This window comes from Chamaea fasciata, unplaced genomic scaffold, assembly GCF_029207755.1.
Source record: "Chamaea fasciata isolate MVZ Bird 193981 ecotype frontalis unplaced genomic scaffold, bChaFas1.0.hap1 SCAF_20, whole genome shotgun sequence".
Taxonomy (NCBI): domain Eukaryota; kingdom Metazoa; phylum Chordata; class Aves; order Passeriformes; family Sylviidae; genus Chamaea; species Chamaea fasciata.
The window spans coordinates 1,536,993-1,563,917 of NW_027094105.1; the positions used below are offsets into that span (position 1 = coordinate 1,536,993).

General features: G+C 44.4%; 1 protein-coding gene across 2 annotated transcripts in view; it reads left to right on the forward strand.

The window, feature by feature from the left end:
• The window catches only part of PNPLA7 (patatin like phospholipase domain containing 7), a 122,135-nt gene that overhangs the window by 4,477 nt on the left and 90,733 nt on the right, over nucleotides 1-26,925 (forward strand). Inside the window, exons 5-17 of one of the 2 annotated variants that reach the window (XM_066201055.1) lie at nucleotides 104-186; nucleotides 2,034-2,122; nucleotides 2,446-2,586; nucleotides 3,892-4,051; nucleotides 5,018-5,098; nucleotides 9,971-10,099; nucleotides 11,401-11,481; nucleotides 12,013-12,157; nucleotides 12,991-13,083; nucleotides 17,674-17,774; nucleotides 18,741-18,887; nucleotides 23,168-23,245; nucleotides 24,085-24,290. In XM_066201055.1, the coding sequence (XP_066057152.1) occupies nucleotides 104-186; nucleotides 2,034-2,122; nucleotides 2,446-2,586; nucleotides 3,892-4,051; nucleotides 5,018-5,098; nucleotides 9,971-10,099; nucleotides 11,401-11,481; nucleotides 12,013-12,157; nucleotides 12,991-13,083; nucleotides 17,674-17,774; nucleotides 18,741-18,887; nucleotides 23,168-23,245; nucleotides 24,085-24,290 (1,534 nt within the window). The remainder of the gene's footprint in view (nucleotides 1-103; nucleotides 187-2,033; nucleotides 2,123-2,445; nucleotides 2,587-3,891; nucleotides 4,052-5,017; nucleotides 5,099-9,970; nucleotides 10,100-11,400; nucleotides 11,482-12,012; nucleotides 12,158-12,990; nucleotides 13,084-17,673; nucleotides 17,775-18,740; nucleotides 18,888-23,167; nucleotides 23,246-24,084; nucleotides 24,291-26,925) is intronic. The other variant, XM_066201056.1, reaches the window with a different exon arrangement.

Genomic DNA, 26,925 nt, shown 5'->3' on the forward strand with positions numbered 1-26,925 from the left:
ACTGCCCACAGGAGCTGCTCTGGAGGCAGCAAAGTCCCCAAGCTGTGCTCAGGTGTTTTCCCAGCTGCTGAAGGTGATTTCTGATGTGATGCTTCTGTTTCAGAACAACTCCAGCCACATGTGCCTCAGTACAGGTTTCGCAAGAGGGACAAAGTGATGTTCTACGGGAGGAAGATCATGAGGAAGGTGAGGGCACTTGGTAAAATCCAGTGTGAAATTGAGAGGTGTAAAAGTTTGAAATACTTCACTTGCTGAGCCTGGCCCAGGTCCTTCAACCTATAAAATCTCACTGGGATTTTGTGGATGTTTCAGAATTCCTGCAATACTGACTGGATTGCTGATGGAGCAGCCGTAGCTTCTCTTTCTCACCAGACCTTTCCTCTTTGAAAAATATTTGCAGTCAATGAGGATAGCAATAAATCAATGAGTATCTAACTCCTGTAGGTAGTTAATGATTGTTTAAATATCTCAGAATCCCAGATTGGTTTGGGTTGGAAAGAACCTTAAAGCTCATGCCATCCCACCCCTGCCATGGGCAGGGACACCTTCCTCTGTCCCAGGCTGCTCCAAGCCCTGTCCAGCCTGGCCTTGGACACTTCCAGGGATCCAGGAGCAGCCACAGCTGCTCTGGGCACCCTGTGCCAGGGCCTCATCACCCTCACAGGGTCCTGCTGTTCCCTGTGCTGCCAAGTCCAGGTCTGCACTCACTGCAAACCAACATCTGTGGAAAAATCAGGTACAGGGAGGTAACCATCCTTAGTCACTCTGTGTGAAGGAACACTTCCTTCTGTGAACTGCCCCAGCCTCTGCCTCCCGCACTTCACTGAGGTGAACTCAAACACTTGGACTTAATCAGACACTGGTGGGTTTAATATTCTGTTCTAGACCTTTGTTTCATTGTGGAGAGGGTGGTTATTCCCTGAATCTTGCATAGCAGATCAGCCTTTAAGTAGAACTTGGTCAAAAAAGCCCTCAATGAGAGGAAATTTTGTGTGTAAAACTTCATAATTTGAATAATTTTTAACCAAGCTGTTTATATGTAAGTTATATAAGTAAAGAATGCTTAGAATTTCACAAGGGAAAAGAATTTCACTAGTTTTTTGTTTGAGTTTTAGATCTCACTTTTTGCTTTTCTTCCCAAGTAAGGCAGAGAACATTACACCCGAACTGCTGTGGGTTGCATTTAATGCGTTTTTGATAACATACCAAGATTTTACTTTCAGGAAAAAACCATCCTTCCAAACGAATTAAAGATTTCTTTTGCAACAGAAACTTTTTACAGAGATTCAACTCTTTGGGTAACAAATGAAGAACTGGGAATGTTTGGAAAGTACCTAATGAGGGGCTTTCTTGGTGTAGCAGTTGTGGTGTTTCTCCAGAGGGTGGCACCTGGGAACTAGGAAATGCAAGGAGAAGCCGTGGTTTGTCACCATACAGCCAGAGAGAATCCTGGAATATCCTGAGCTGGAGGGACCCACCAGGATCACCCAGCCCATCCCCTGTCCCTGCACAGATCCCCCACCAATCCCAGCCTGGGCATCCCTGGAGCGCTGTCCAAAGGCTCCTGGAGCTCTGGCAGCCTCGGGGCCGTGCCCATTCCCTGGGGAGCCTGGGCAGTGCCCAGCACCCTCTGGGGGAAGAACCTTTCCCTGCTCTGCAGCCTGAGCCTGCCCTGGCCCAGCTCCAGCCCTTCCCTGGCTCCTGTCCCTGAGCAGAGATCAGTGCCTTACGTCTCTTCCTGCTGCTGAGTGTTCCTGAATGAGAGCCACAGCTAAGAATGTTTCCCCTCTGCCATCCATTAGCACTGTAGTAGTTGATTGGTAAAATCAAAATATACTCTGCTTGCTTTATAGAAAGGAAGCGATGCTGAAGTAGATATTCCAATCCTCCAAGGTCTTACATGAGCTCTTCACTCTGCTCACACTCTAATGTCTGGTAAATGTGTTGATGCCTCAGCAGGGTTGGAATTAGGAGGTTGGTTTTTTTGGTTTTGGGGTTTTGTGACTGTTTTTGTGTGCATTATTTCCTCCTAGGTCACAACTCTTCCCAACTCTCTGGTTGGGAACACTGTCCCTCGCCAAAGGATGCGGAAACGGGCAAAGGTTTTATCTCTGGCTAAAAGGTACTTGGGACTTTGGGAAAGGGAAAAATTCACATCATGTAGGCTGGTTTGGGGTTTTGTTTGTGGTGTGGAACTTACCCCTAGCAGAGCTCCTTTCTGTAGCTGTTGGTTTTTCCCAGTCCTGTCAGCTGGGAGGTTTGCTGAGCTGGGATGGTTTTGGTGAGGAATGGCAGGAGAGTGGAATGTTTTAGCTAACTGACAATGTGTAACTCGGGATGGTGAATTTTAGCATTTACTTATTTAACATTTCCTCTTAGTACAAATTTAATATTTCCTCTTAGTACAAATGAGGGAACATCCTGAACTTCCGTTTTCCTTTGTAGGATCCTGCGTATTAAGAAGGAATGTCCAACTCTGCAGAGGAAAGAACCTCCTCCTTCTTTGCTAGAGGCAGATCTGACTGAATTTGATGTCAAGAATTCCCACTTGCCATCAGAAGTCCTGTACATGCTCAAAAATGTCAGGTAATGTGAAATGGAAAGAGAAATTTAGAGTTCGGTTTTGATGGATGTTCAAGTGATGTAAATATTTGATAGTTTGTGTCAAGTCTCAGCTTTACAATTGTGTGGTCAGAATCCTGAGGGAGTTGACTGAAATTCATCTGAGCATAAGGACAGAATAAATTACTTTCAATTTTCTAGAAACATTAAGAAAATAGTTGAGGGTTTTTTTTTCAAAAAATTCAAAAAGAGATGGGGAAAAAAGGAAGTAGGTTAGTTGCCTCAGTTTGGGAATAGTGCTAACAAAGTTGTTCCAACATGAACAGATTTAGCATCTTTAAACTTCTGTTAGGCTGTATCAGACAATTTTTTTTGTACAGTAAAGCATTATGATTGGTAGATGTTAATTGGATACCATATTGACAGCTCCCTGGGCTGCAGAATATTTTATTTCTCTGCCTGAAAAGGTTGCAAATAAATCAAAGTCAGCTTAATCCCCACAGCTCTTTGGCAGACTAAGAAGAAGGGATGGTCTTTGTGCCCCTTGAGCAAGGGGTTAAGTTTGCTGACACAGCAGAGAGGAGGAGATCTTGCAATCTGTAATTTTGGTTTTGCTTATGGATGTTCATTTTTCCTCCCAGTTGTGATATAATGTAATCCTGAAGGTCGTACATTCTCAAATAAAAATGCTACGTCAGTCATCTGAACTTGCTGCTGTGGAATTATGATCTCCTATGATTAATTGATGTTACAGCAGGATTTGACGGGTTTATCCTGATAAATGTGAGCTATTGGAGCTCTGCGCGGAGTGATCAGGGGTGAAACTGCCTGGCAGTGACTGACTGGAGTCCAGGTGCATGTTACCTGCAGGAGATGGAATATTCCAAACTTGCAATTACATGCAGATGACAGGAGCTTTTCCCTCTTTTCAGTATTTCTCCTCTGTCTGGCTTCCATGGACAGGGCAGCTGCACTAAAAGGGGAAGTTTCCTGGACAACTTTTCTCATGGAATGTGTGTGTTTGGCACATTTTTATTTTTCTTCCCCTCCGCAGGCCATGTTGGTGTTTGCTGGAGGAAGTTTGGCTGTACTTCCTTCTGAGCCTGCATTCGTGGGAGGGCTCCTCCAAAGGAGCCCCAGCATTTGCAGTTCTGTGTTACATGGTGCTCTTGCACCTTATTTTGGGGAGCTCTTTGAGGCTCCTTCCCTGCAGCCACTCCTCTGGGCTTCCTCTGCTCCTCATGCCTGGGGCGTTGCTGATTTAGGAAGGATTTTCCAAGGGCTGCTGTGGTGATTTCAGGTTTTCCCTTTGAATTTCCTTTGCTGCAGGGTCCTTGGGCACTTTGAGAAGCCCCTGTTCCTGGAGCTGTGCAAGCACATGTTCTTTGTGCAGCTGCACGAGGGCGAGTACGTCTTCCGTCCCGGGCAGCCGGACAACAGCATCTACGTGGTGCAGGATGGAAAGCTGGAAGTCTGCATCCAAGAAAGTGTAAGAACCCACTGCTCTGCACTTCCTGAGAGAAATCTGTTGGCACAGCAGATAGGCTGGCATGAATCATTAAACATTGATTAAAGTTAGACATGTGAATCACAGTGGTTTAGGAGGGATTAATCCCAGCTCTTCGGGGCCGTGGCATTTGTAAAGATCAAGGTGTGCAGCTCTGGTCCCTGGTGTCTCAGATGAGAGAGCAGAACACAAAGCTGATGAGGCAGCTGGAAATATCCTCACGCAGGAGATGCAGAAGTTATTGAGGGAAGACAGGGTGTAAGGTGGGCTTGGAAACATCCACCTTTGGAAAGGTTGTTAAAGAAAGTATTTGTGTACGGAGAGCAGGAGAGACCCAGCTCACCTCAGAATAGTCCAGCAGGAATCAGTGGGTTTGTCTGGGAGGTGGAAGAGTCAGATGCACTTTTTAGGGGAAAAAACATGATGGTTTTTTTTTCCATGTGGGCCTCAAAATGTTGAGCACCAGTCCTTGTGATCCCTTCTGCCAAGTTAACTTTTTAATTTTTACCTTCTTTTTGCCTGAACTTTGGGTTTAACTTTTGGATGTGAGCAGTTTTCCAGTGGCTGAAAGTTTAGTGGGCTTATGTTCGGAAATGATGTCAAATTTCCTGATTTCTGTGTATTTTTACATTTTGCTGCTCCTGTTTTGTACAACCTCTTAGCAGGTGACCCCACAGAAAAGGGAGCTCATTCTGCCTCTGGGTGAAGGCAGCTTTGTTTTGTTGGTGCTACATAGCAAAGACAAGGAGGTCACAACATCCCTGGGAAAAACTGGCTCATAGTTTCTTTTAATTTACACTTTTAGAATGCTGGTTTAAAACTCTGTGGTTGAAATTAGCACATTTCCATCAGAGCAGAGAGAAAAGAAGCATGCAAGCTTTCTGAAATGCTCCAAGTTGGCCAAAATGCAGCTGTGAGCCTGTAGTGATGCTGTGTGTGTGCTTGCAGGATGGAACAGAGGTGGTGGTGAAGGAGGTGCTGGCAGGGGACAGCGTGCACAGTCTGCTGAGCATCCTCGATGTCATCACGGTGAGTTCTGGGAGGGGCACACTCCTGCTGGGCCCCACAGAGCCTGGCAGGGGAAGCAGGCGTTGGACATTCCTAGGAAAGAAGCAGAATGCAAAACGGTTTTGTTGCTAATTCTCCTCCTTTGCAGGTGTAAGCTGAGCTTTGTGGTGTGGAGGGTGGTTGTGGAATGTGTGCTCGACCGGCTGCTTCTGATTCCTCTGCAGGAGGATTTGAATGTTCCCTTTATGTTTGGAAAACTGAGATTACAGTTTGACTTGCTCAAATCATAGCTCAGGCAGGAGCAGGACCCGGCTGGGGCCCAGCAGTCCGGGCTTTTACGTGTTTGATGGGTTGCTTAATGAATTTGGTTTTATTTAGTCTAATGAAAATAAATCTGACAGTTGTTAGTACTGTAATTATACTGTGAAACCAGTTGATGGGTTTATTTTGTTTTGTTACATCAGTGGTGCTGGTGGCCAGCTGAGGGCTGTGCTCTTTGGCAGGGCCAGGGTGTGCTGAATGCTGGTCCTATTCAGTGCAAAATTGATGGATTTTGTTTCAGTTGAAATTAGACTGATGGTTTTGCTGAAATCACTTTAGGAATGCCTAAATGGAAGGTGTTGAATTCAACATCTTTGATAATACCCAAACCCTGAAGGTGTTTTCTTGAAGGATTTTGGTAGGATGGGATTTGAGAGGACGAAGATAAATCTAGTCAATAAGTTGTTCATGTTTGACCTTGTGTCGTGTATCTGCCAGGCTTGGCTGTCCCCGTTCATCAAAAGGTGCCATTGCCCTGTGTGTGAGTAGTTAAAGGATTCTCTAAGTGTTCCTTGTCATTTCCAAAAGCAGGCACATCCCTCTCTATCCACATTATCTGTAAATCTATATTATGTGTATCTGTAGTTCCCATAAAACCTATTGACAGTGATAACATGTTTTAAGCTTAGTCACAGTTTTCTCTGTAGAAAGGGAGTAATTTGGACTCTAGTTCTTGTTGTCAAATTCATAATATGTTTGCAAATCCATATTAGTACCTTTGCCCTTGATACTTCCACCACTAAATTTTCTTCATGACAATATTCTAAACAGCAGTGCCATCATAAAGGAACATGAGTACCAGTCATGCTCTTGCTTGTTCAAAAAGGATCTAAGAAAAGAAATCTTGTGTAGCAGTGTTTTATGGCTTTGTTTTCTAAAAGAGTGGTTGCCGTTCTTCTTTTGTCTTGTTGGGTTTTTTCATTTTTAATTCTCATTCTGTCATTTTTTTTCTCTTTCTCATTAGTTCTACCGCTGGTAAGTAAAAAAAAATAAAAATGATTGAAAGTGTGCTGAACAGAGTTAGCAGTCTGCAGAAGAATCTGTAGTGAAAAAACCTTGAAATATTTTTTGCTAAACTTGTTCTCATTTATTTTTACAGCTCTTTTGTTCCTCACTTCCCAGCTCGTGAACTGCTTGTTTCATTGCTGCTTTTCCTCTTCCTTATGTTTCTTGCAGACTGTAGGTAGAGGAGTAGCATGAAAATAGGCAAGGAGAGAGGAAGTACCAGTGGATCAAAATAGAGGAGACCCCTCAGTGTCATCCCAAATCAGTCAGGGCGTCTTGGAACACCCTGCAGATACCATAACCTGAATTAGATTTCACTGCACCACCAAACATGGCTCTGATGTGAAGAAAGGGTGTATTCAGAGAGGACTCCAGTCTGAGCTGGGTTTGTGATTCTTTTGGCTGATTTTGCAGCATGTGATGTCAGGCTGGTCTCTCACTTAGTTGAGAGCTGTGCAGGAAGGTTGAGGTTACTGCAAGAAGTGGCAAGCTCTTGTTGGTGGACCTGAAAGAAAGGTCACACCAGAGGTGCTTTTCTATTTGAATCTTTCAGCTTTTAAACTAAAAAATCCCTTTAGTTCTACTAAATACAAAGGCAGCAGCTGTGGCATGAGCCTCCACTTATTCTGAGAACAGATCAATGCTGCTTTCTCCAGATTCTGAGGAGAAACTGGAAGCTTTTGAATCCAAGAATCTGCAGGCCCTTTCCTGGTATTCTGGAACAGTTCTGAGGTGCAGTTAATGGCTCTGATTTGATACTGCCTCAAATACCAAAGAAATCTCTGAGCTGAGCATCGTTGATGTCTCTGTTTTCAGCAGCTCTTGCTGAGAGCTCGTGTGTGCAGCCAGAGCTTTTCCCTGAACTAGCAGTGTTCATCCAGAGTGGACTGGTCCAGCTGAGATGTAATGCTGATTGCTGGAGATTTGAGGTTCACTCTTCTCTTGTCCTCCATGTGGAGATGGTCTTAGGAAAACTGAGGCCTTGTAGCATAGCTGGAATAAGAAAGTTGAAAAAAGAAGAGGCTGTGAGGGATGTTGATCAAATGGCAGTGATTGAGGGGGGCAAAAATGAAAGTCAGGATTAAAAGTAGCTGGAAAAACACTTGGATAAAGGTGAGCCTGCAGGGCTGACAAGATAGATGAGGTTATAAAGAAGTGATTGATGGCTGCAAGAGCTTTGGGTGCAGCAGTGTTGGTGTAGAGGATGTCAGGAAGGAGCAGAGGAAGACAAAACCCAGCCATGGAAACAGGGAGAACATGCCAGATTTTCTAGTCCGAAAAGGAGCTACCACTGCAGGTGGGAGAATGTGAAACATCTGTGTCTCTTGCAGCAGATTTCTTGATCAGACTTGATTGGATTTGGCCATAAGTTGTCAGCTGCTGCTTGGAGGTGATGCCTCAGCTCGGGAAGGAGACAGAAGTAAATAGTTACCTGCCCTGAGAACAAGAAGTTCTCTGTTGAAAAAAAACCCTGTTTCATAACTGATTATAACTTAACTGTTCTTGTCATCTCAGTGTGTGATTGCAAAATAGTATAATTTGAACGTAGTATCCTCCCTGTGCTGCTCACAACATTAGATCTGAGAGAAGTGACAATTATGGAACATTGCCTCCTCACGCTCCTCTGACAGCTCTTTGCATGTTCCAGCCCCATTAGCCATGGTGTTGGCCCTTTCAGAAGAGCTGCTCTCACGCAGGGATTTCAAAGAGGCAAAATTATATGCTGAGAATTTGGAGGAATGGGCTGCTCTTTGGGGAAAAAAGCTTCTGCATCATTATCTGTTATTATCCTAAAGCTGTTCTTCTGAGGTTATCAGCACTGAGCACTTTCCAGAGAAGCCCAAACACTTTACTGGGTAGACTGGAGACCAGAGTTCTGGGATACCCAGGGCTCAGTTTGCTCTTTGGAATAACTCATGAAACACCATTCAACTTGATGCCTATCCTTGTCCAGCAACTAAAGATTTAATAATTTCCTTAGTTTTTTACTATTTATTTGCTGTAGAGATCGGTAGGAAATGCAGTTGATGGCAAATGCAATGCTTAAAAGCAGACTATATACATTTGCTTTCACATGTAAGTATAAGAAGTCCAAATTAATTCTTCATGTAAAGCCAGACTTCAAACTGGCCTGTAAAAGAGGATTGTTGCATTTATTTTTGGGTACAGCCAAAGCGCAGAAATGTTACTTGTTAATTTCTTTACTTAATTGAAAGAAACTTGGGAAAACCGAGGACACTGGCAGCTTTGCACTGTAGGTCAAAGAGATGTTTAAAATTTCAGATCCCTCAGGAACTTGAAAATCAAGGCTATTAATATCATCCCCAGATTTTATAAAAAGGTCAGCTGAAGTTGGTGTAATTAAGAAATTGGTTCCAATTAATTTAATTTAATTTTAGAATCCGCTTCATGGTGCCTTCCAGACCAGCAGGCAGACAGAGCTGCAGCTTTATTTTCCAGAGTGATTAGAGAAAGTCTCTTGTTTGGTTTTGCTGGGTTCTTTAGGTAGGAATTCCTTCAAAGTGCTTGTGGTGAGTTGTCTGATGCTCTGCAAGTCTTGCAGGCAGTTTGGTTTGTAATCAGCATTTAACATCTGTGTGTCATTGTTGGGAAAAAGGTGCCTTCTGTTGCTCAGGAGGGGGAAAGCTGCTGGAGCTGTGAGTGCTGTTAAAATAGAAACTCCATTTCTTCCTTTGCTCCTGCTCTGTGCTGTAAAAAGGCTCCTTTTATCTTATAAATACTGTGTAAATCAATATTTGATGGATTGGTAAATTAATTTATGAGTTTAGAGATGTTGTTTCCAGCATTTATTAAGTGGGTAAAAGGGGCATTGTCTGTCTGTCTTTTTATTCAAGTGTTTGGCAGTGGATTATTGTTACAAGCTATTCTTATTTAAGGGGGAGAATCCAAACCCAAAAGCTTGCCTTCCAGTGTGACAAAAATCTCTGTATTTTACCCACTTTTCATTTGTTTGTTAATTCTCCATCTGTTCTTTGAGCAGGATGGTCTAGACCCACTTTGTCTCCAGTAAAGAGAAGCTGTTTGGCTTTGTCACGTGGAATATTTCATATATATATATGCATATATATCTCGAAGCACAAGAAGTCTGCCTGTCTTTTGTCTTACTCCATTATGTCTGTAATTACTGTTCAATTTTGTTGTGTTTTGCACTGTTTGTGTGAGTTGGGTTGTTTTTGCAGCAAATAGCTTGGTTGTCAGTACAGATAATAAAATCAACAAACCCTCTTTTCTCTGCAGCCTAGACTAGCTGGGATTTCAAATACTTCTGAAGGCTGGCTGTGTAATAAAACTGTGTCAGGGCTGAGAGCCTGGCACTTCCCTCAACCTGATCCAACTCCCTGGAGCTCTTATTTCCCTGCCCCTGTCTCTAATGCAGGTGTGAATTCACCCTCATTACATGTCCCCGTGGTCATGGAGCACCAGTTCAAGGCTTGTTGTGGTCTGACCGTGTCTGTCAGCCATAGAGTACAGCAAATCAGGAATTTGGGCAGAATTGGATTGGATAATTGATGGATTAACCTCCTGTCTCTGGAACTTTTCTCTTAGGGTCACCCTGCTCCCTATAAAACCGTCTCAGCTCGAGCAGCCACTCCATCCACGATACTGAGGCTCCCAGCCAGTGCCTTCCAGGATGTGTTCCAGAAATACCCTGAAACCCTCGTGAGAGTGGTGCAGGTAGGTAGAGCTGAGAGAGAAGGGGGAACCACTCTCATTTCCAGGTTACAGGAGGATATTTAGAGGCTCTGCAAGCTCATCATCCATCCTTTCCAGATATGGAATTGCTCAGCACAGTTGATCAAAATTTGGGCTTGTTCTGCTCTTCTCCTGGCTGTTGAGCCCTAGACATAATAATCCAGCACTATCACAGCAGGAAAAATAATTTATGTATCTCTATATCTCCATTAATTGAGTTTCTGCCTGTGATACCCTCATCAGTCAGCCAGACCTGCAGTGTGAGTTTGTTGGTCCCTGAGGAGTAGAGAGGTGCTGGCGTGGGCTCTGCAGCTTGAGGCGTACCAGGAGGGCTCCAAAATCGCTGAGAGTCATGAACAGACTGTCCCATGTCCTGAAGCAGGACTGTTGGACCCTCAGGAGCTGTTTGGTGAGGGCTGATGCTTTGTAAGAGTCACAAAATTCAGAGTGACGTGTGAATTTTGACTTCAGAATTCTCTGTCAGCACCTGAGGGAAGAGCTGGGTTTTCTGTCAGTTCTGTGTTCTCCTTCTGTTGCTTTGCAGGGGCTCAGACAGCTCTCAGGTGAGCATCTCCTGCAGGTGGGAGATGGTGCAGGGATCAGGATTAAGGATTTCCAGGGGTGGTGCCTTGTCCCACCGGTGGGCAGCCACAGGGTGACCCCACGAGTGGAGTTGCTCTGGGCTGTCCTTTTGCTTTACTATCACTTCTGAATCTGTTTGTCTTTGCAAACTGTTCTGGTCTCTGGATGATTTATGAGCAACACATGAACCTCCTCGTTCTGCTGGTCGAAGGAGAACAGATCATTAACACCAAATTAATTTGCTTTGTGAGAGCTGATAGAAAAGAGAAGATGGCTCAGGAGTGAAATTAGCTGGGAGGGCAGAGGAAGGTGCCACTGATTCCAGTGTTGAGTGCTTGTGGGGCAGTGGGACAGGTTCTCTGTGGGGAGAGCTGGGATTTTTTTTTTAATGAGCAAGATTGGAAGCAAATACTTCTATTTCAAGGCACTTTTATTACTGATGTTTATAGAAAACAAAAACCATTTGGTGTTTGGGAGTAGGACTTGGGATTCTCATGCCATCAAATGATTGTGAAGTCATTGGTAAATCATTTGAATCTGTCTCAATTTATCAGCTGCTAAAAGGAATTTCAGCTTAGGGTACAATCTGTATTTTGTAGAATGCGTTCAGGTAGTCTGGTGCATGATTGTGTCTAAATGCCAGAACGAGTGTGGGAGAATGCTAAATCCATTGCTATTGCTTCTTCATTCCCTGTTTGCAGATCATCATGGTGAGGCTGCAGAGGGTGACATTCCTGGCCTTGCACAACTACCTGGGGCTGACCACGGAGCTCTTCAGCTGTGTGAGTTGGGGAGGCAGGCCCTCAGCTCTCCTGGCAGGGCACAGAGAGGTTTGCCTTCTTCCAGAAGGTCATAAAGCAAATGCTACATATTAATTTCATAATGACAGTGCTTGAGGACTGAGGCACTTGTATAACTAGCCCATAAAACCCAGCCTACGCTGCTGCCTGGGAAATTGGTGGGGAGGCTTCAACTTCCCAAGTGCATCATTCCAGAGTGATGTGTGTGCTCTGCTCCTTGCTTCAGCAGTTCTGCTGTTTGCTAATGATGTCACCTCTGCCTGGAGCAGTGGGAAAAATGCTGCACCCGTGGTGGCAGAGGGTCGGGGGATGCTCAGAGTGTCGAGCTGGGAGTCCCCAGGCGCTGCTGGGACGCACTGAGGGAGCTGCAGATCCCAGGGCAAGCCACCCTTGGGAGTCTGGGGCTGATCAGCACAAACCTGAGCGGTACCTGGGAGTCTGAGCAGGCTCCAGGGTGTGGAATACACTTGTCAGGGAGTGGTTGATGTTTGCTTGTCCCCTTGCTGCTCCCAGCAGAGCCAGGGCATCCCTCTGATCTCCGTGAGCAGCGTCACCGCCGGAGGCAGCGCCGGCAAGGCTGGGAGGAGACAAATGTCCAGTGCTTTGGAGGAGGATCGTGGAGAGAAGTTTGAAAAGTCTGGGGAAGCACTGGAAATGGGTAATGCTTCTAGAAACATGGAGGAACTGTCCTCTGGGATCTTCTTTAATTTTTGTACTACTCACAGAATCCCATATTGGTTTGGGTTGGGAGGGACCTTAAAGCTCACCCAGTGCCACCCCTGCCATGGCAGGGACGCCTCCCACTGTCCCAGGCTGCTCCCAGCCCCATCCAGCCTGGCCTTGGGCACTGCCAGGGATCCAGGGGCAGCCACAGCTGCTCTGGGCACCCTGTGCCAGGGCCCCAATACCATAGTAAAAAATTTCCTCCCCAAATGCAGTCTAACCTTGCCCTCCTTCAGCTTGAGGCCATTCCCCTGTGTCCCTTCACATTTGATCCACTGTTGATATCACTGCTATTGATCAGAGGATTTTATCAGGGTAGTTAAGGATTGTCTTAGATTGTCAGGTTTGAAGCCTTTGGATAGTCCTTAGCTTCAATGGGGAAATATAACTGTGTTCTTAATGATATTGAGGGATGAAGGAAGGGAGAAAAATAAGTGACTCCTCATTTTGAATGCAGAGAGGGAGTTGGGAAAATTCAGCACTCTATAGACACCAGCAGAAGAATTGCTGGATATGTGTCTTTTCAGCCTAAAGACTCAGTACTGAAGGTAAAGCCAGGAAAATAGATGGAGTTGAATTTTCCCTCTGCAGATGGAAAAAAAAATATTTAAATCAAAACCAGGAAAAAGGTTTAAACAGTATTTATTGTCAGTGTTTCAGAATCTCTAAGTCAGCCATGTATAGTGGGTAGTTAAAGGTTCTTGTTGTTAGTGAAACTTACTTTATTAGGGGATGCCTGTGTTTACAATATTTGTTTTTACATTTCAGACATGTTGAGGATTTCTGGTGCAGAAAACTCTGAGCATGTTTTCAGAAGAAGCCTTTCATCACCTCCCTATGCAGGGTCTCCAGAGGCTTCTAGTAAGTAGTGCTTGGCAAAATTGTGGGAAATATGTGATTTATCTAATCATGGGAGAAACTACATGATCTCCGGAGTGCTGGGCTAGGTAATTTTCTTGTTTATGGTGGATTATCATCTTGTCCTGTTCATGGTAGATAATCATCTTGCAGTGGTGCTGCTTCCTAACTCACTGGTCAAAAAAATATTTAGTAACAAATGGACTGTTATCCCAGGGAGCATTCCCTTGCTGTCATTATCAGCAATGGGGAACATCATTTGGCTTCCAAGACCTGCAAATGAAGAGCTATATTAATTGATATTACTGAATCAAACTGAATTATGATGATAGGCCATCATCTTTCACATAAAAGATGACACATGTTTCTTGCTTGGCTGATTGTCCCGAAAAGCACATTACATGGCTTTGCTGCTTTTAGAGGAATGTTCCTCAGAGTGGATAATAAAGGTGATGGATCATGGGATGCTCTGAGGAGACGTTTATGAGACTGGGCTGGTTTGATGCTGCAGTATCATTTTGGGGAACTTTAGTTATTCCACTGTAGACATTTTCCTCTGGGCCTGGTGTTTAGGGCAGCTTTGTGTTCCAGGGTGGAGAAATGGGAGTTCTTGTGGGAATCACAGAACACAGGCATCTGTCTCTGTTACATGAGTAAGAAGTTGAGTTCAGTGAGGGAGTTCCAAGGTCATGCTCAGGTACTGTTAATAGAGAAGTGTTTAATCTCTTAAACAGTGGAATAAAGGTGCCCTGGGTACTTTAGAGGATGCTTTTATTGCTCTCCTTGGCTATTAAGTGACTTAGGGGAAAGAAACTGTGAGGGATTGAAGAGCTTGGAGACAAGGAAGGAGGAGTGAGCCAGGCTGAGGGAGCCCTCAGCACTGAGGGCTTTCCCCAGGGTAAGGTTTGTGTCACTCGTTGCTGCCACAGGAAGTTGCTGGTGTGCACAGAGGAGAACAATGGGGAGCTCCTTCAATTTTAACACTGGAGAGCTGATTTGTGTCCTCTCCAGTTCCTACTGGGCAAGTGTAAAGGGTTCCACTTCGATTTTTTTTCATGGTTTCCATGTTACTGTCCAGAGGGGTGGATGTGATGGAGAAATAGGATTTTGGCTGGGGTAAGTAGATCATCTTTCTAAGCCAGGGAGACAAATTAAGAGAAAATACTGACTGACCCACACAAGACTTGGCTCGATTTTCACGTGTGTGAGGTTGTTTTACCCTAGGAGTTATAAAATGCACCAGCAGACTTGATTCAGTGGTAAATCAATTAATCCTTGCCCTGAACACAGCCCCTTCAGTGAGGCAATTCAGTGAGCTCTGCCTGTGCAGCCCTGTGACATTCTCAGGGACAGTCCTTGTGTGCTCTTTGGAACTTTAATATGAAAGGATCCCTGCAAACTTCTCAGTGGATGTGTCCATTTGTCCTTCCTTTCTCCTTTTATGTATCATAAAAGTTATGCCAGAGTACACAGAGCTTAGCAGAGAGAGCAAATTAATTTTTACTGACAGAAGGAGCAAATCTAATTGGGTAATTATGATTTGCCTCAGGTAACAGCTGATTTCTTCTCACTGTTTAGCTTGCACAGAGACTGTCTTGATGTCTGTAATGAAAAGATCAAGATCTGGCTTCAGATTCTCTTCCACTGCTTACTGTGTGTTCAGATTCCATGGAATATTGATTATGTTTATTATTAATTCAGAGAGGGGAAAACTGTTGGAGTCATACAAGTGCTGTTATCTCAACATCTCCTCGATTTGCTTGTTGTTAGAATTAATAAACACTGCTAAAAATTGCTTTGGGGGAAAACACTTTTGCCTCAGTTGCTCCTGGGGCTGGCTGAAATTTGTTTTTTTCTGGGTTTTTTTGTGTAGTTATCTAACTTGAAACATAGCAGTTGTATAGATGGGGAAATAGGATTCTGCCAGCTCAGGCTACTCTGCTTTATAAGTGTACTAACTTCGTGTGGAGTAATACAGAATTAATTCACTGCAGCCTCTGGGCTGGGGGACAGAGAAAGTAGAAAGCAAAAAATAAAACAGCTGGGCCTTTTGGATGTAACAACTTCACCCCTTCGTTGTCCCTGGAAGTAAGTCTTCCTAATTCTATTTTTAAGGTTAAACTGGAGTTGTTCTTTATTGTTTTGGTGTTTTTTTCCCCCAATAATTGGAGATGCTGTTCCCCCAAAGCCCTGACGTGCGGCGCACGTGGGACTGGCAGAACTTGGCAGGGAAGAGGCCGGGAATGCTGCCAGGGCCTGTGGCAGTTGCCATTGTTTGTGCAGTGCCTTCCATCCCCATCCCAGCAGTGTGTGGGACACCATGTGTTCCTCACACAGGATCCATCCCTCTCCTTCCCCACCGCCTCCTGCGCTCCTGACTCAGCGGCTCCGCGTGCAGCTCGTCCTGCCGGCGCCTCATCGCTCCCGCTGCAGCAGCAAGGCAGCTCCAGAAATCACTGTGTGGGCACCACGGCTCAGGGGAAGGCTCCTGCTCTGAATAGCAGTCGAGTAGACAGCTGCTTTCATTCTTAGAATGCCTCCTCGTTCTCCTCTCCCCGGGTTTTCAAGGCGCAGGGCTGGGTAGGAGATGCTTTCCCTGCCTGCGGGGCCAAAATTGGAGTGTTTGGGTCACACCTGAGTGTTCAGATTGGAAATGCACTTGGTGTGTTGGGCTCAGGAGTTTGGCTGACTCTGGGATTTGGGGGGCAGGGAGATTGACAGGGAGTCAGATCAGCTCATATGGAGCTGCTCTTTCTACTGTCCCAGTTCACAGAATTCACAGAATCACCAGGTTGGGAGAGACCTTCAAGATCACTGAGTCCAACCCATGCCCCAACACCTCAACTAAACCATGGCACTGAGTGCCACATCCAGTCTTTTTTTAAACACATCCAGTTAATTGTTTATAGCTGATTTAAGGTCTTTAATGCTGCAGTGTGCAGGAAATTCAGTTAATTCAGCATCAACAGCATTACTGTTTATTTTCATTTTTTATCTTATGGCTTGTAAGTTCTGGTGACGATCAACTTTGGGTCAACTTGTTTGGTTTCTTGTTTGGAGGCTGATCATTAAATGACTTTATTATGATCCCAGTGGAAGGTTTGAAATGTGCAAAGATTTGTTTATATTTGTAGATCACAGAATCCTGGTTAAGGTTGGAAAAGACCTTTCAGATCTTCAGCTGTCAGGCCAGCACCACCCTGGTGTTCACCACTGACCCACCTCCCCAAGTGGCACACCCACGTGTCCTTTGAACACTTCCAGGGATGGTGACTCCACCCCAGCCCTGAGCAGCCTGTGCTAGTAATTTACAACCCTTGCCATGAAAAGATGTTTCCTAATATCTAATCTAAACCTCCCCTGGCAGAACTCAAGGCCATTTCCTCAAGATGTCATGGAAAAGAGTACTCTGAGGTAGAGCTGAGTATTTGTGGCAGTGGGATTCTTCCCTTGGCCGAGCTGGGGTGGGAGATAGAAGTCAAACCCCTTCAGAGATAAAAATTGTGGTTTTGAAATTAAATTTATGGACAGCCCTTCATGGTAGGGTGGTATTGTCACATGGTCATAGATCACAGTGATGTAAATTTTGGTTCCAAAATCCAACTCCCCAAAGCCTGGGGCAATCCTGGGCAAATTCAGGTCTGTGTCTCGTGGGAGGGACAGGTGGGGAAAGAATTTAGAGTTAAAAATTTGAATTTATTCGGTGATAGAATTTACCAGTCAGGAAAGACAATCAGTTTTCCAAAGGGCCCAGCTTATTCCTGAGCAGCATTTTGTATTTAGAAAAGCAAAAGTGTAAGAAAAATGTAGTGACTGAAGGCAAAAGGTATAAGGAAGAAAATGTAAACTTTTCTGAATAGTCTCTTTTGGAGATATATTAGGCATAGAAATAAGATTTAAATTATTACAGATGTATTTGTTAAAGGAAATTGCAATTTCTGCAGGATTTTTAAACTCCTCTGTAAATCTTCAGGCTGTGACTTCCAAGGATGTGGAACTGAATAGAAAATACACCTAATTTTTCTAAGAGGCTTTTAACAGAAATAAGATTTCTTCAGCAGATCCCACCTTTTCTATGAACCCATAAACATCTAGAAGGAGCAATAGATCAGCTCAGAGGGTGAGCTGCTCTCACAAATGAGGAAATTGGCCTCTGAAACTTAATGTTCATCCTATGAAGGATTTCAAGGATTCGTAGAGTATGGAAAATAAGATGCAGAAGCTGATATGAACCATCAGCAGCATTACCTCAGGCAGTTTTGCAAAAAGCCATAAAAAACACCTCAAAGTTTTAAGTTATCAGGAGTTCCCTCTGTCCAGTGCTCTGCCAATTCTCAGTGGACAAAAAACCCCACAACCAACCTTCAGATAATGGCTGTACTCTGTACAAGAGTGGATATGGGAATTCTGGGACATGTTATACACCCAAATTCTGATGGGAAGATTTAAAGTTCCAGGTCAGAAGGAGCTGGGAAATAATTGGAATATGAAGATGCCACTTGCTAAAGCTGCTCCACTTGGTGTGTTACCTGCTGTTTCTGAGGAACTGCAGTACAGGAGGTGCTCAGACCAGGATTTTTGCCTTGTTTGCAGACAATTCCAGCAGTGCCAAGTCTGACATGGACATGGCCTACGAGAGGGCCAGGGTGCACCTGACACCCGAGGACGCCGCCGGCAGCCCCACCGTGGCCAAGGTGGGTCTGCTCCTTCCCCAGAGCCCAGCCAGCCCCTGCTCTCCTGACTTCTTTCTGCTTGGAGCCATTCAGATGTTTTCTTCTTTCCTTCAAAATGCTGCCCTTTGCAGCTCTAGACGAGTTGGGATGTGTGGTTTTATGGAATCCCCAGATGGTTTGGGTTGGAAGGGACCTTTGGAGCCCAGCTGGTCCAGTCCCCCTGACATGGCTAGGGACACGTTCCTCTCCACCATCCAGCCTGGCCTTGAATGTTTGTGTTATTGTTTTTTAACTTGTGGGTGTTTCAATAGATTTTAATGGCTGTCAAGTCATTTTGTTGTGCATCTTGAAATTCTGTGGAGATTGCCTTGGTGAGCAATGGGAAACCACTGCTGCAATTTTTTATGTATTTTCTTCCCCTGACTCATGAGATGGATTATTTGGATTTGTCAGACCATGCTTTATTTGTGAGAGGTACTTTACAGCAAGGAATTAAAAACTTGTATCAGCTGTGGATCTCCAGCCATTATTTATAAATCTGTTTTTGTTTTTGTGGTCTGCTTTTTACAAATACTGATCTGGAAGTTAAGAGGACAAAAACACTTGTGAATTATAAAACTGCAACTTAAAATCTGGAATGAAACTTGCTCACTGTGACCTTGACAGACATTTTATCTTTTCCTCCATCTTTGTATACAGGGTTGATAAAGTTTTAGTTCCATCAAGCTGGCAGCAGCCCAGTTTCTGAAGTCTCTAATTCCTTCCCTTTCACAAGCTGTGATGAGTAACTTTGTTTGATTCAAGTGTCAGGCTGTGCAGAAAAATACAGGATAATGAAGTTAGCAAGCTGTTGCTTTTTTGGAAACCTAGATTTCTTTTTTTGCAGACCACCAGTTGTGGTGGGTAGAGAATACAGACAAATTTTGGCCAGGCAGGTGCCAATTTTGATGTTTAAACTGATCCTTGATGCGTTTCTTCTCTTTGCAGTCGATATTGAAGAAGACTGTGACAGTGACAGAAACTCCTTCAGCAGTTTTCCATTACAGTGCTGTGCAGGACTCCTGTAACAGCAAACACACTGATGCCATCGTGGAGGCAGCAAAGAAGGACCTCTCAACCCTGATGAAACTTGATGTGAGTAAATTGCAAGGGGAACTGGCTTTGCTTCTGCTTTTCATCTCATTCTGCCAGGAACTGAAAAGTGGATTTGTCTCCTCAGTGTGCTGGAGATGGGTTGGATGTTTTATTCAGCAGCCTGTTGAAGTCATTAGAAGGGCTGAAATAAATTTGAATTATTCTGCCATTCCAACAGACCAGGCTGGAATGCAGTGCATGAATCTTCCCTCTCTGTGTGCAGAGTTAGCCCTGCAAGCAGCACATGTGCAATTCCTGCCACCTCATTCTGTGCTCTCACTGAGTGTGGGAAGTTATCTGAAGGTTCAGGTGAATGCTGAATCCATGAATCCTGGTGATTCTGCATCCCAGGGAGTTGTTTGGGTTTGGAATTGTGTCCCTGTACTTGGCCAGGGCAGCATCTCCCAGCTGGGTCCTGTGCCCATGGCAGGGGCTGTGCCTGATCCCTGCTGAGCTCAGCCCCTGCTGAGCCCCTTGGTGTTGTAAGAGGATTGAAAATGGTTGTTTTCATCATCCCAGTCATTCCAGCTGCATTTCATTCCAGAGGTGTATCTGTTCATGTGGATAATCAGACAGTTTGGGAAAGCTCTGCATCTGTCTCAGTCAGCCACAGACATCCTTGGTTTATTCCAGCCTGTTCTCCAATAATTCCAGTCTGCTGCTGCTGCCAGAGGCTGGGCACAGCTGCTGCACCTCCTCCCCTGCCTTCAGAGCTGTCACCAAACAGCACTTGCTAGAACTTAAAAGATTTTACTTCTAGATTTTAGCATTCCCTCCCGACTTCCAAAATTATTCCCCTTGCAGCTTCAAAATCCCTGTCAGGGTCTTTCAGCTCCCAGTTGTGAGGCTCGAGGTGCCTGTTCCACATCATCACTGATCTGAGGTCTCTTAGTCTGCAGGAGCCTTACCTGTCTCATTATGTTAATTTTTCAGGTTTTTTCAGGCATTTATATCCTCATGAAAGGCTATAGACTGTTTCAGAATAAATTCTTGTTGCAGAAGGAGTAAAGTAGGGCTTCATCTGTTCTGTTCTTGATCCAGATCTGTTCTTATCAGATCATAAGCAAAAATTCCAAGATTACTGAAGGTCCTGATTACAGCACTTTTCTTTTAGTCTAGAATAAATTTCTCAGTAATTACCAAGTAGCAGTTTAGAGAGAAAAGTTAATTTCAACAGTGTCCTTAAAATGCAGCACCTAACAGGCAGAGTTTGTAACATGAAGATCTAAATAATGGTGAAACAAAGTAGGATTTTCAAGCACCTTAGTTTTTCACAAGCAAATTAGAACCTGGTGGGATGTGGCCAAATGCCAGAAATGTCATTGGCAGCTCAATTTTTTTTTTTCATGTAGGAATAGCAAAAGTTGATTCTTCCAGAGGCAATGCAAGAAGAATCTTACTGTATACAAGATATTTGCATTCAATGCTGCTGACATTAAAGAAAATGAATTCTTGTATGCTCTTCTCTTAAAAAAGCGAGATCTTTCTTAGCTGGATGGAAGCATTGGTTGTCATTTTTCAGAGCAGCCAATTAGAGTGAATAAAATTGAGATGTTTTGATGACAGATGGTAGGTTTGGGGTTTGGGGTTTTTTTTGTGGTTGTTTGGCCTGGGTTTTTTCATGTGATAGAGAGATGGTAAGTGTCTCTAGGACAGAGGCATTATTTCAAATAGCCTTTAGGTATCTGACTTCAGAATTGTTTTTGAAATTTTTTTAAGTAACTTGAATTCCGTAGTTCTCTATCATGAATGGCTTTCAACCTCATACAGTTTTTTTGTGTTTTCAGCTTTATCTGCAGTTACTGTGGGGAGGGTTAAGCAGTGTTGCAAGGCATCTCTTCTTTGTGGGTTACAAGGGACTTTCCTTCAACAAAAATATTATTTGTCCCAGTTAATTATTGCTTTATTTAAATTGTTTATAACTAGTTTCACTTCTGTACCATAAACCCCTGTTAATTTGTTACCTAGAAATAACCTCTGTTGCTTCTTATATTTGCTATTGTATCAAAATTTATTGAATTTCCTGCTGCAGTCATTTGTTACAGTCATGCAAAGAAAGAAACTTGCTGGGAAATTAAGCTTCTTGGGGGTAATGACTTATTTTCCCTAAAAGCTCGTGCCTGGGTGGGATCAGTGCAGGTTTTTAACCCAAACCCTGTAACTGTGCAATGCTGAATTTGGTGTTGCTGGTGTTACCCTCTTCAGAGACAGGAGGGATTTTATTTGTCAACTCTTTTATTGCTTAATGGGGCAGTAACAGCACAGCAAAGAGGATACCAAGGTCTGCTTGGAGGTCACTCAGTCCCTTCCACGCCTGAGGCAGAATCAGATACTGCTAAGTCATTTCTGGCAGGTTTTTGGCTAAGCTGTTCTTAAAGATCTCCAATGCTGAGGCTTTCACAGCTCTGACTACAATCTATCCCAATACTTAAGTAGTCTTAGACATGAAGAAAATCTTTGCAGCAATTTTTTTTTTTTGAGCTGATGCGGCCTGAAAATGCTCTTGATAAGTAGAGCTCATGAGGGAGCCTGTATTCCCCTACTGAGAGGTACTTTCAGAGTTACAACTTTGGCTTTAAGAACAGATAATACTATACAACCATAAATGTCTAAATATAGAAAAAACATTATAGAAATTAGTTGAGTTGCTATTGCTGAACTGAAATATTTTGACAGGTGCTTGTCAGGTTCTCTGCATTGGATATGTTCCCATGAAACAGATTGCCTTTAATAAAACTATTTTTGATGAAAATATGTTCTTTTTATCAGCAGTAGGTGTAAAGAATAATTGTGATTATTTCCCCAGCTCTATTTTTTTTCAGCCCAAAATGGAAAAATTCCAGCCTGGCAGAACAATTACGCTGGTGGAGTGTTTACATCTCTGCTGTGCTGATTTCCTGCTGGAATGGAGTTGATGACTGGGGTCACATTCTGCTCTGCCCTTGTGCTCAATTGCTCCTTCCTGTGAGTGCAGCTCTTAGTGCTGCTGCCTCTGAGGCAGACCCTGGGCACAGCCAAATACCCAGGGAAGCTGTGAGAGCCAGGACTGTGCTGCCTCTTTCCAGCCTAACATGTGAACTCATCTCTGGGTCTTGTTTTCTGCCCCATTCAGGGCTGGTGATAAAATGTTGAACTTCTGAAGATTTATACAAAGGCTGGGGAGGGGCTGTGGGCATGGAGTGACAGAACAGGGAGGAAAGGCCTTGAGCTGATGGGGACCAGGCTGGCACTAGGTACTGGGAAGAAATTTTTTATTTGAAGCATGGTGAGACCCTGGCACAGGGTGCCCAGAGAAGCCGTGGCTGCCCCTGATTCCTTGGAAGTCCCCAAGGCCAGGCTGGACGGGGCTTGGAGCAGCCTGGGATGGTGGAAGATGTCCCTCCCTGGTCTGGATGAGCATTAAGGTCCCTTTGAAACCAAACCAGTCTGTGACTCTCTGATTTGCTGGTTTGGGTGAAAGTCATGCCAAAGCAAATGTGGCCTGAGGCATCAGGGTTTGGTCCTGACTGCACATGGGACCCCAGATTGTGTGGGCAGTTCTTGGAGATGGAGAGAAAAGTCTCTCCATGTCTCTTTGGTTGTCTGTTGTGCACTCAGGGTTATGGTGGTGAAAGCAGTGTTTGGATCAAAGGAATTTTGGGCCCAGCCAGCTCAGCTCCTTGACATTGCAGGGGATTGAGGTCCAAACTGGGGGTGGCTTTTGGGAAGACCCTTTGTTCTCATGTGCTTTTCAGTTGGGATTGAAATTCCTATTTTCCTCTGCCTAAGCACAGGAGTTCACGAGCTTGGGGAAGCTTTTGTTGTTAGAGTGTGTATGAAAATCTGCTCTGCAGGTCCAGCACAGCCAAGCTGTGTGCCCAGGGCTGGGCTGGGACAAAGACACTGTTGGATCATCTTGTCCTGTTACTCCATGATGCAGAGAGTGTCCTCTAGTTTCACTTTCCTTTGAAAGTAACATCATGTTTCGTGATTTTCATGCCAGCTGATACAGATCTCTTTTCATTACAGACCCTTTAAAAAGTCTGGGGGGAAAACTGGTAAATAGAAAATCCTTAAGAATCCAAGTGTTATCAATTAAAATGGATCAAACCTCTTTTTCTCTTCTACTCTGCTGGGTAGAGAAATATAAAAATAGGTGCCATATTTTAAAGAGATTTAAGCACTTGTAACGTAGTCTTAACTGTTGTTCTTACTTGATTTATTTGGGTGCTTCCTCACATTCTGGGACCTTTACCTGTGCACAGGACAGTAAATTGTACCTCCCCCCCTTTCTTCTCCAGAATCCTGCATTGCTGAACGGCAAAGTGACGCTGCATCAGGTCACTGCTGGCACTGTGCTGTCCAGGCAGGGAGATCAGGTGAGTCTGGCTCAGGCTGTGCCCCTCCAGGAGGTGTTCATACACACTGATGGCAAATGAAACGTTCCCACCTGTCCTCTCCCAAGCCACCTCTCCTGGAGATGAGACACCCCCAGCTCTGGGCCTTCCTGCACACAGGGCTGGTGCTGCAGCCAGAGCCAGAGTGGGAATCAGGTGCTGTCAGCCCTGACGGACCTCGTGGGAAGGAGTGGAGTGTCCCACCATCCTTCCTCAGGAGCTGTGGGGACTGGGAAGCCTTTTCTCACACCCTGCACTTTGGGCTTTGGTGATGTCACTCAGTTGCAGTAAAGCCCTCATACAAAACCAATCCAGCATTTTTCGTTTATAGCGAAGTGTGTTTAGGATATAACAAGCTTCATTTATAATAATCCTGTGTAAATAGAGGAGCTTAAGCAAAGCAGATGATGGGCAGCTCCAGTTCCATTGCTGGGTTCTGCTCTCCTGACCTGCCATGCCCCTCATCCTGCAGCTGTGATTCCTCATTATCTCCTCTGCTCCCAATTCTGTTGTTATTCCTTGATATCTTGAAGATGCAGCCTTCATTTTTCATAACCACCCAAAGACAAACCCATTTTTTAATATTGTGCCTGCTTAGTTTTAAATATTCATAACCTGCTTTTAATAATTCACTATTGTGTCTTATTTTACCACCTAATTGTTCAAGAGCTATAGGGAAGCTTTCTGGGAAACAGATTGGTCGTGAGAGCGCTGTCAGCTGGGATAATTGCTTTTAAAATCTTGGGGGATTTTTATTGAGCTCTCTTTTTTGTTGGGGTGTTTTTTGGTTCTTTTTTTTTTTTTTTTTCCATTTGCTCCAGGATGTCAATGTTTGCTTTGTGGTCTCGGGGATGCTCCACGTGTACCAGAGGAAGATTGACTCTGAGGAGGACACCTGCCTCTTCATCACCCACCCCGGGGAGCTCGTGGGCCAGCTCGCTGTCCTCACTGGGGAGCCGCTGATCTTCACCATCAAGGCCAACAGAGACTGCAGCTTCCTCTCCATCTCCAAGTCCCATTTCTATGAGTGAGTTCTGCCATTCAAACATACATGGATCTGGAGTTTTTTAATGTGGTTTTTAGGGGGTTTTTTATGACTCTTTGGAACAAAGGACCAAGGTAGTGGCCGTCCCCCTGTGCTGGGTGCTGGTGGGAGGCCATACATCAAATCCTGGGTTTAGTTTTGGGCCCCTCACTGCAAGAAAGACATTGAGGGGCTGGAGCATGTCCAGGGAAGGGGCTGGAGCCCCAGGAGAGGCTGAGGGAGCTGGGAAAGGGGCTCAGCCTGGAGAAAAGGAGGCTCAGGGGGAACCTTGTGACTCTGCACAGCTCCCTGCCAGGAGGGGACAGCCGGGGGGGTCGGGCTCTGCTCCAGGGAACAGGGACAGGAGGAGAGGAAATGGCCAGGGGAAGTTCAGGTTGGATTTTAGGGAAAAATTCTTCAATGAAAGGGTGGTCAGATGTCTGAACAGGCTGCTCTGGCAGTGGTCGAGTAGATATCCCTGGAGGTGTTCAAAAACTGTGTGAACACCTAAGATGTGGCACTTTGTGATTTGGTTTAGTGGGCCTGGGGGTATTCAGTTAAAGCTTGGACTTGATGATCTTGGAGGTCTTTTCCAGCTGTAATGATTCCATGATTTTAAATCCAAGTGTTGGATGTCTGTACTGATGCAGGTGCATCCCACAGCAAACTGTGTTTTTATGGGCTGGGTTTAGGTGCCTGGATGAGCCGTGGTCCCTCTATCAGGTGGTTTAACTCCAGCAAGAGGCAGTTCAGGGAACATGGGAATATTAAATGGTGACATTTTTGTTCAAGGTCTATAGAGCACTTAACCCAAGGGGGTAGGAATTGTGGCCCAAGATTCAAATACTTTGTAATCCAAATAAGGAAGTCTGCCCAGAGCCTACAGGTTCCTGGGTTAATTACTGCTTTGCTAGGCCTTTTCTCTTGGATTCATTCTTCCTCTTTCCTAGAAGACCTCCCCAGTTCTGTTCCCAGACAGAGCCAGGGAGCTGGGTGTGTTGTGAGTGATTGGTCTGGGTGTAACTGTGAGTTTTTAATGCCCACTAATAAAAGAGGTTAAAGAATAATTCCCCTGTGCAAGACAAGTTCCTTCCAGGACCTTGGAAGTAGCACCTGACTTGGGACTTAAAGCTTAAAGGGGAATATAGGTAATTAAAAATCCAATATGATGACTGTGGTTAGCCTTGTTGCCAATAATAATGATTAATGCCCTTGATTTATTCTGTGATCCTATAATTTAGAGTTACAATTAGTTCACACACGTAATTTGTGTCTAATGCACAATTTCCTTTGCTAATCTCCTTTTCCAGCTTCTGGAACATGCCATGAGTCCTGAGTTACATGGAGGACTTCTGGGGGTTACTGTGTTTTGTAGGCCCCTGTGATGTTGTCCATCTCTGCATAACTTCCTGTTTTCTAAAGAGTTGCAGTTGTTTGTATTCCTGATCAGCTCTACCCCTGAATCCTTACTGTGGGGTTTCGGTTTTCCCACCCCAGGCAGGAGGCTGCCTGGCTGTGGAGCTCCATGTGCTGTGCTCAGCAGGTGCTTGTTGATGAGCTGTGTTTTTCCCAGGCTCTGAGGTGGTTGTCAACTCTTTGGCCTAATTTCTGAGAGATGCTTCCCACTTGTGCCATTCCATGTGGTACCAGGCTATTTCTCCTAAATGGCTGCTTTTTCTCTCTGTCCTTTCCTGCTGTTGTTTTCCTACTTGTTTCTGACTTCAAATTTCATTATCTTGTCTCAGCCAGCCAGGCAGATTCCACCTTTTCCTCCTTTTTCTTTTCTTGGTTTTTTTTTTTTTTTTTTTTTTTTTTTTGCTACTCAGGGCTGGATTCTCTCTCATTTACTGAAGCTCATTTTCCTGAGATTTCTCTTCTCTCTCAATAACTGAATTACCTCCTGTTTATTCCAGCTTGCCTTTCTGCTTCCATTAACCCCTTAGCAGTCAGGGATCAAGACCCATCAATGTATCACCTCATCATCATTTTTGGGTCCTTTCCAAATCTTTCTTTTTCTCCTTTGAAGTGTGTTATCTGTTCTCTCCATTTTACAAGCTTTGTGATATTCCAGCATTTCATCTTCACAATTTGTCCTGAACCCCAGGCTTTATGGCACTTCTGACTCCTGGGCCCATATTTAAAAGTGACATTGGAGAAAGGCTTTGAAAAGCATCAGGTTCCTTCTATTGGTTCATTTTTGCTTTGAACTCTATGGGAAAGAAAAAAGCTTGTTAATAAAAGAGGATGTAGTTCTGTTTGCCATTTTTATGTAAATTCTGTGTTCATAGTTGCACAATGTTCAGCTTTCTCCTTTGCCTGGAATCTCAGAGGATTTTTTTTTGGTCTTAATTTGTTAATTTTTCTCTTAGCTTACAGACTAGGTGAAATTTGACAAGAACTCCTCTTATTCTCCAATATTGCATTCTTCTTTTCCTGTTACATGTTTCCTCTTTTCCTCTCTGCTGCCCTGGAACACTCTATGTGTTTTTTTCTCAATTGTTAATGAGAGGGTGAAGCAGAAAGCACATGGTCAGTGGTTGTCATGAGGGAAAGAGCACAATAATGGAAGGAGCCTGGGGTGGAGAATTGTGTGTTGGATGTTGGATTAAATCCTTCCCACTGAAAAACTTCATGGTAG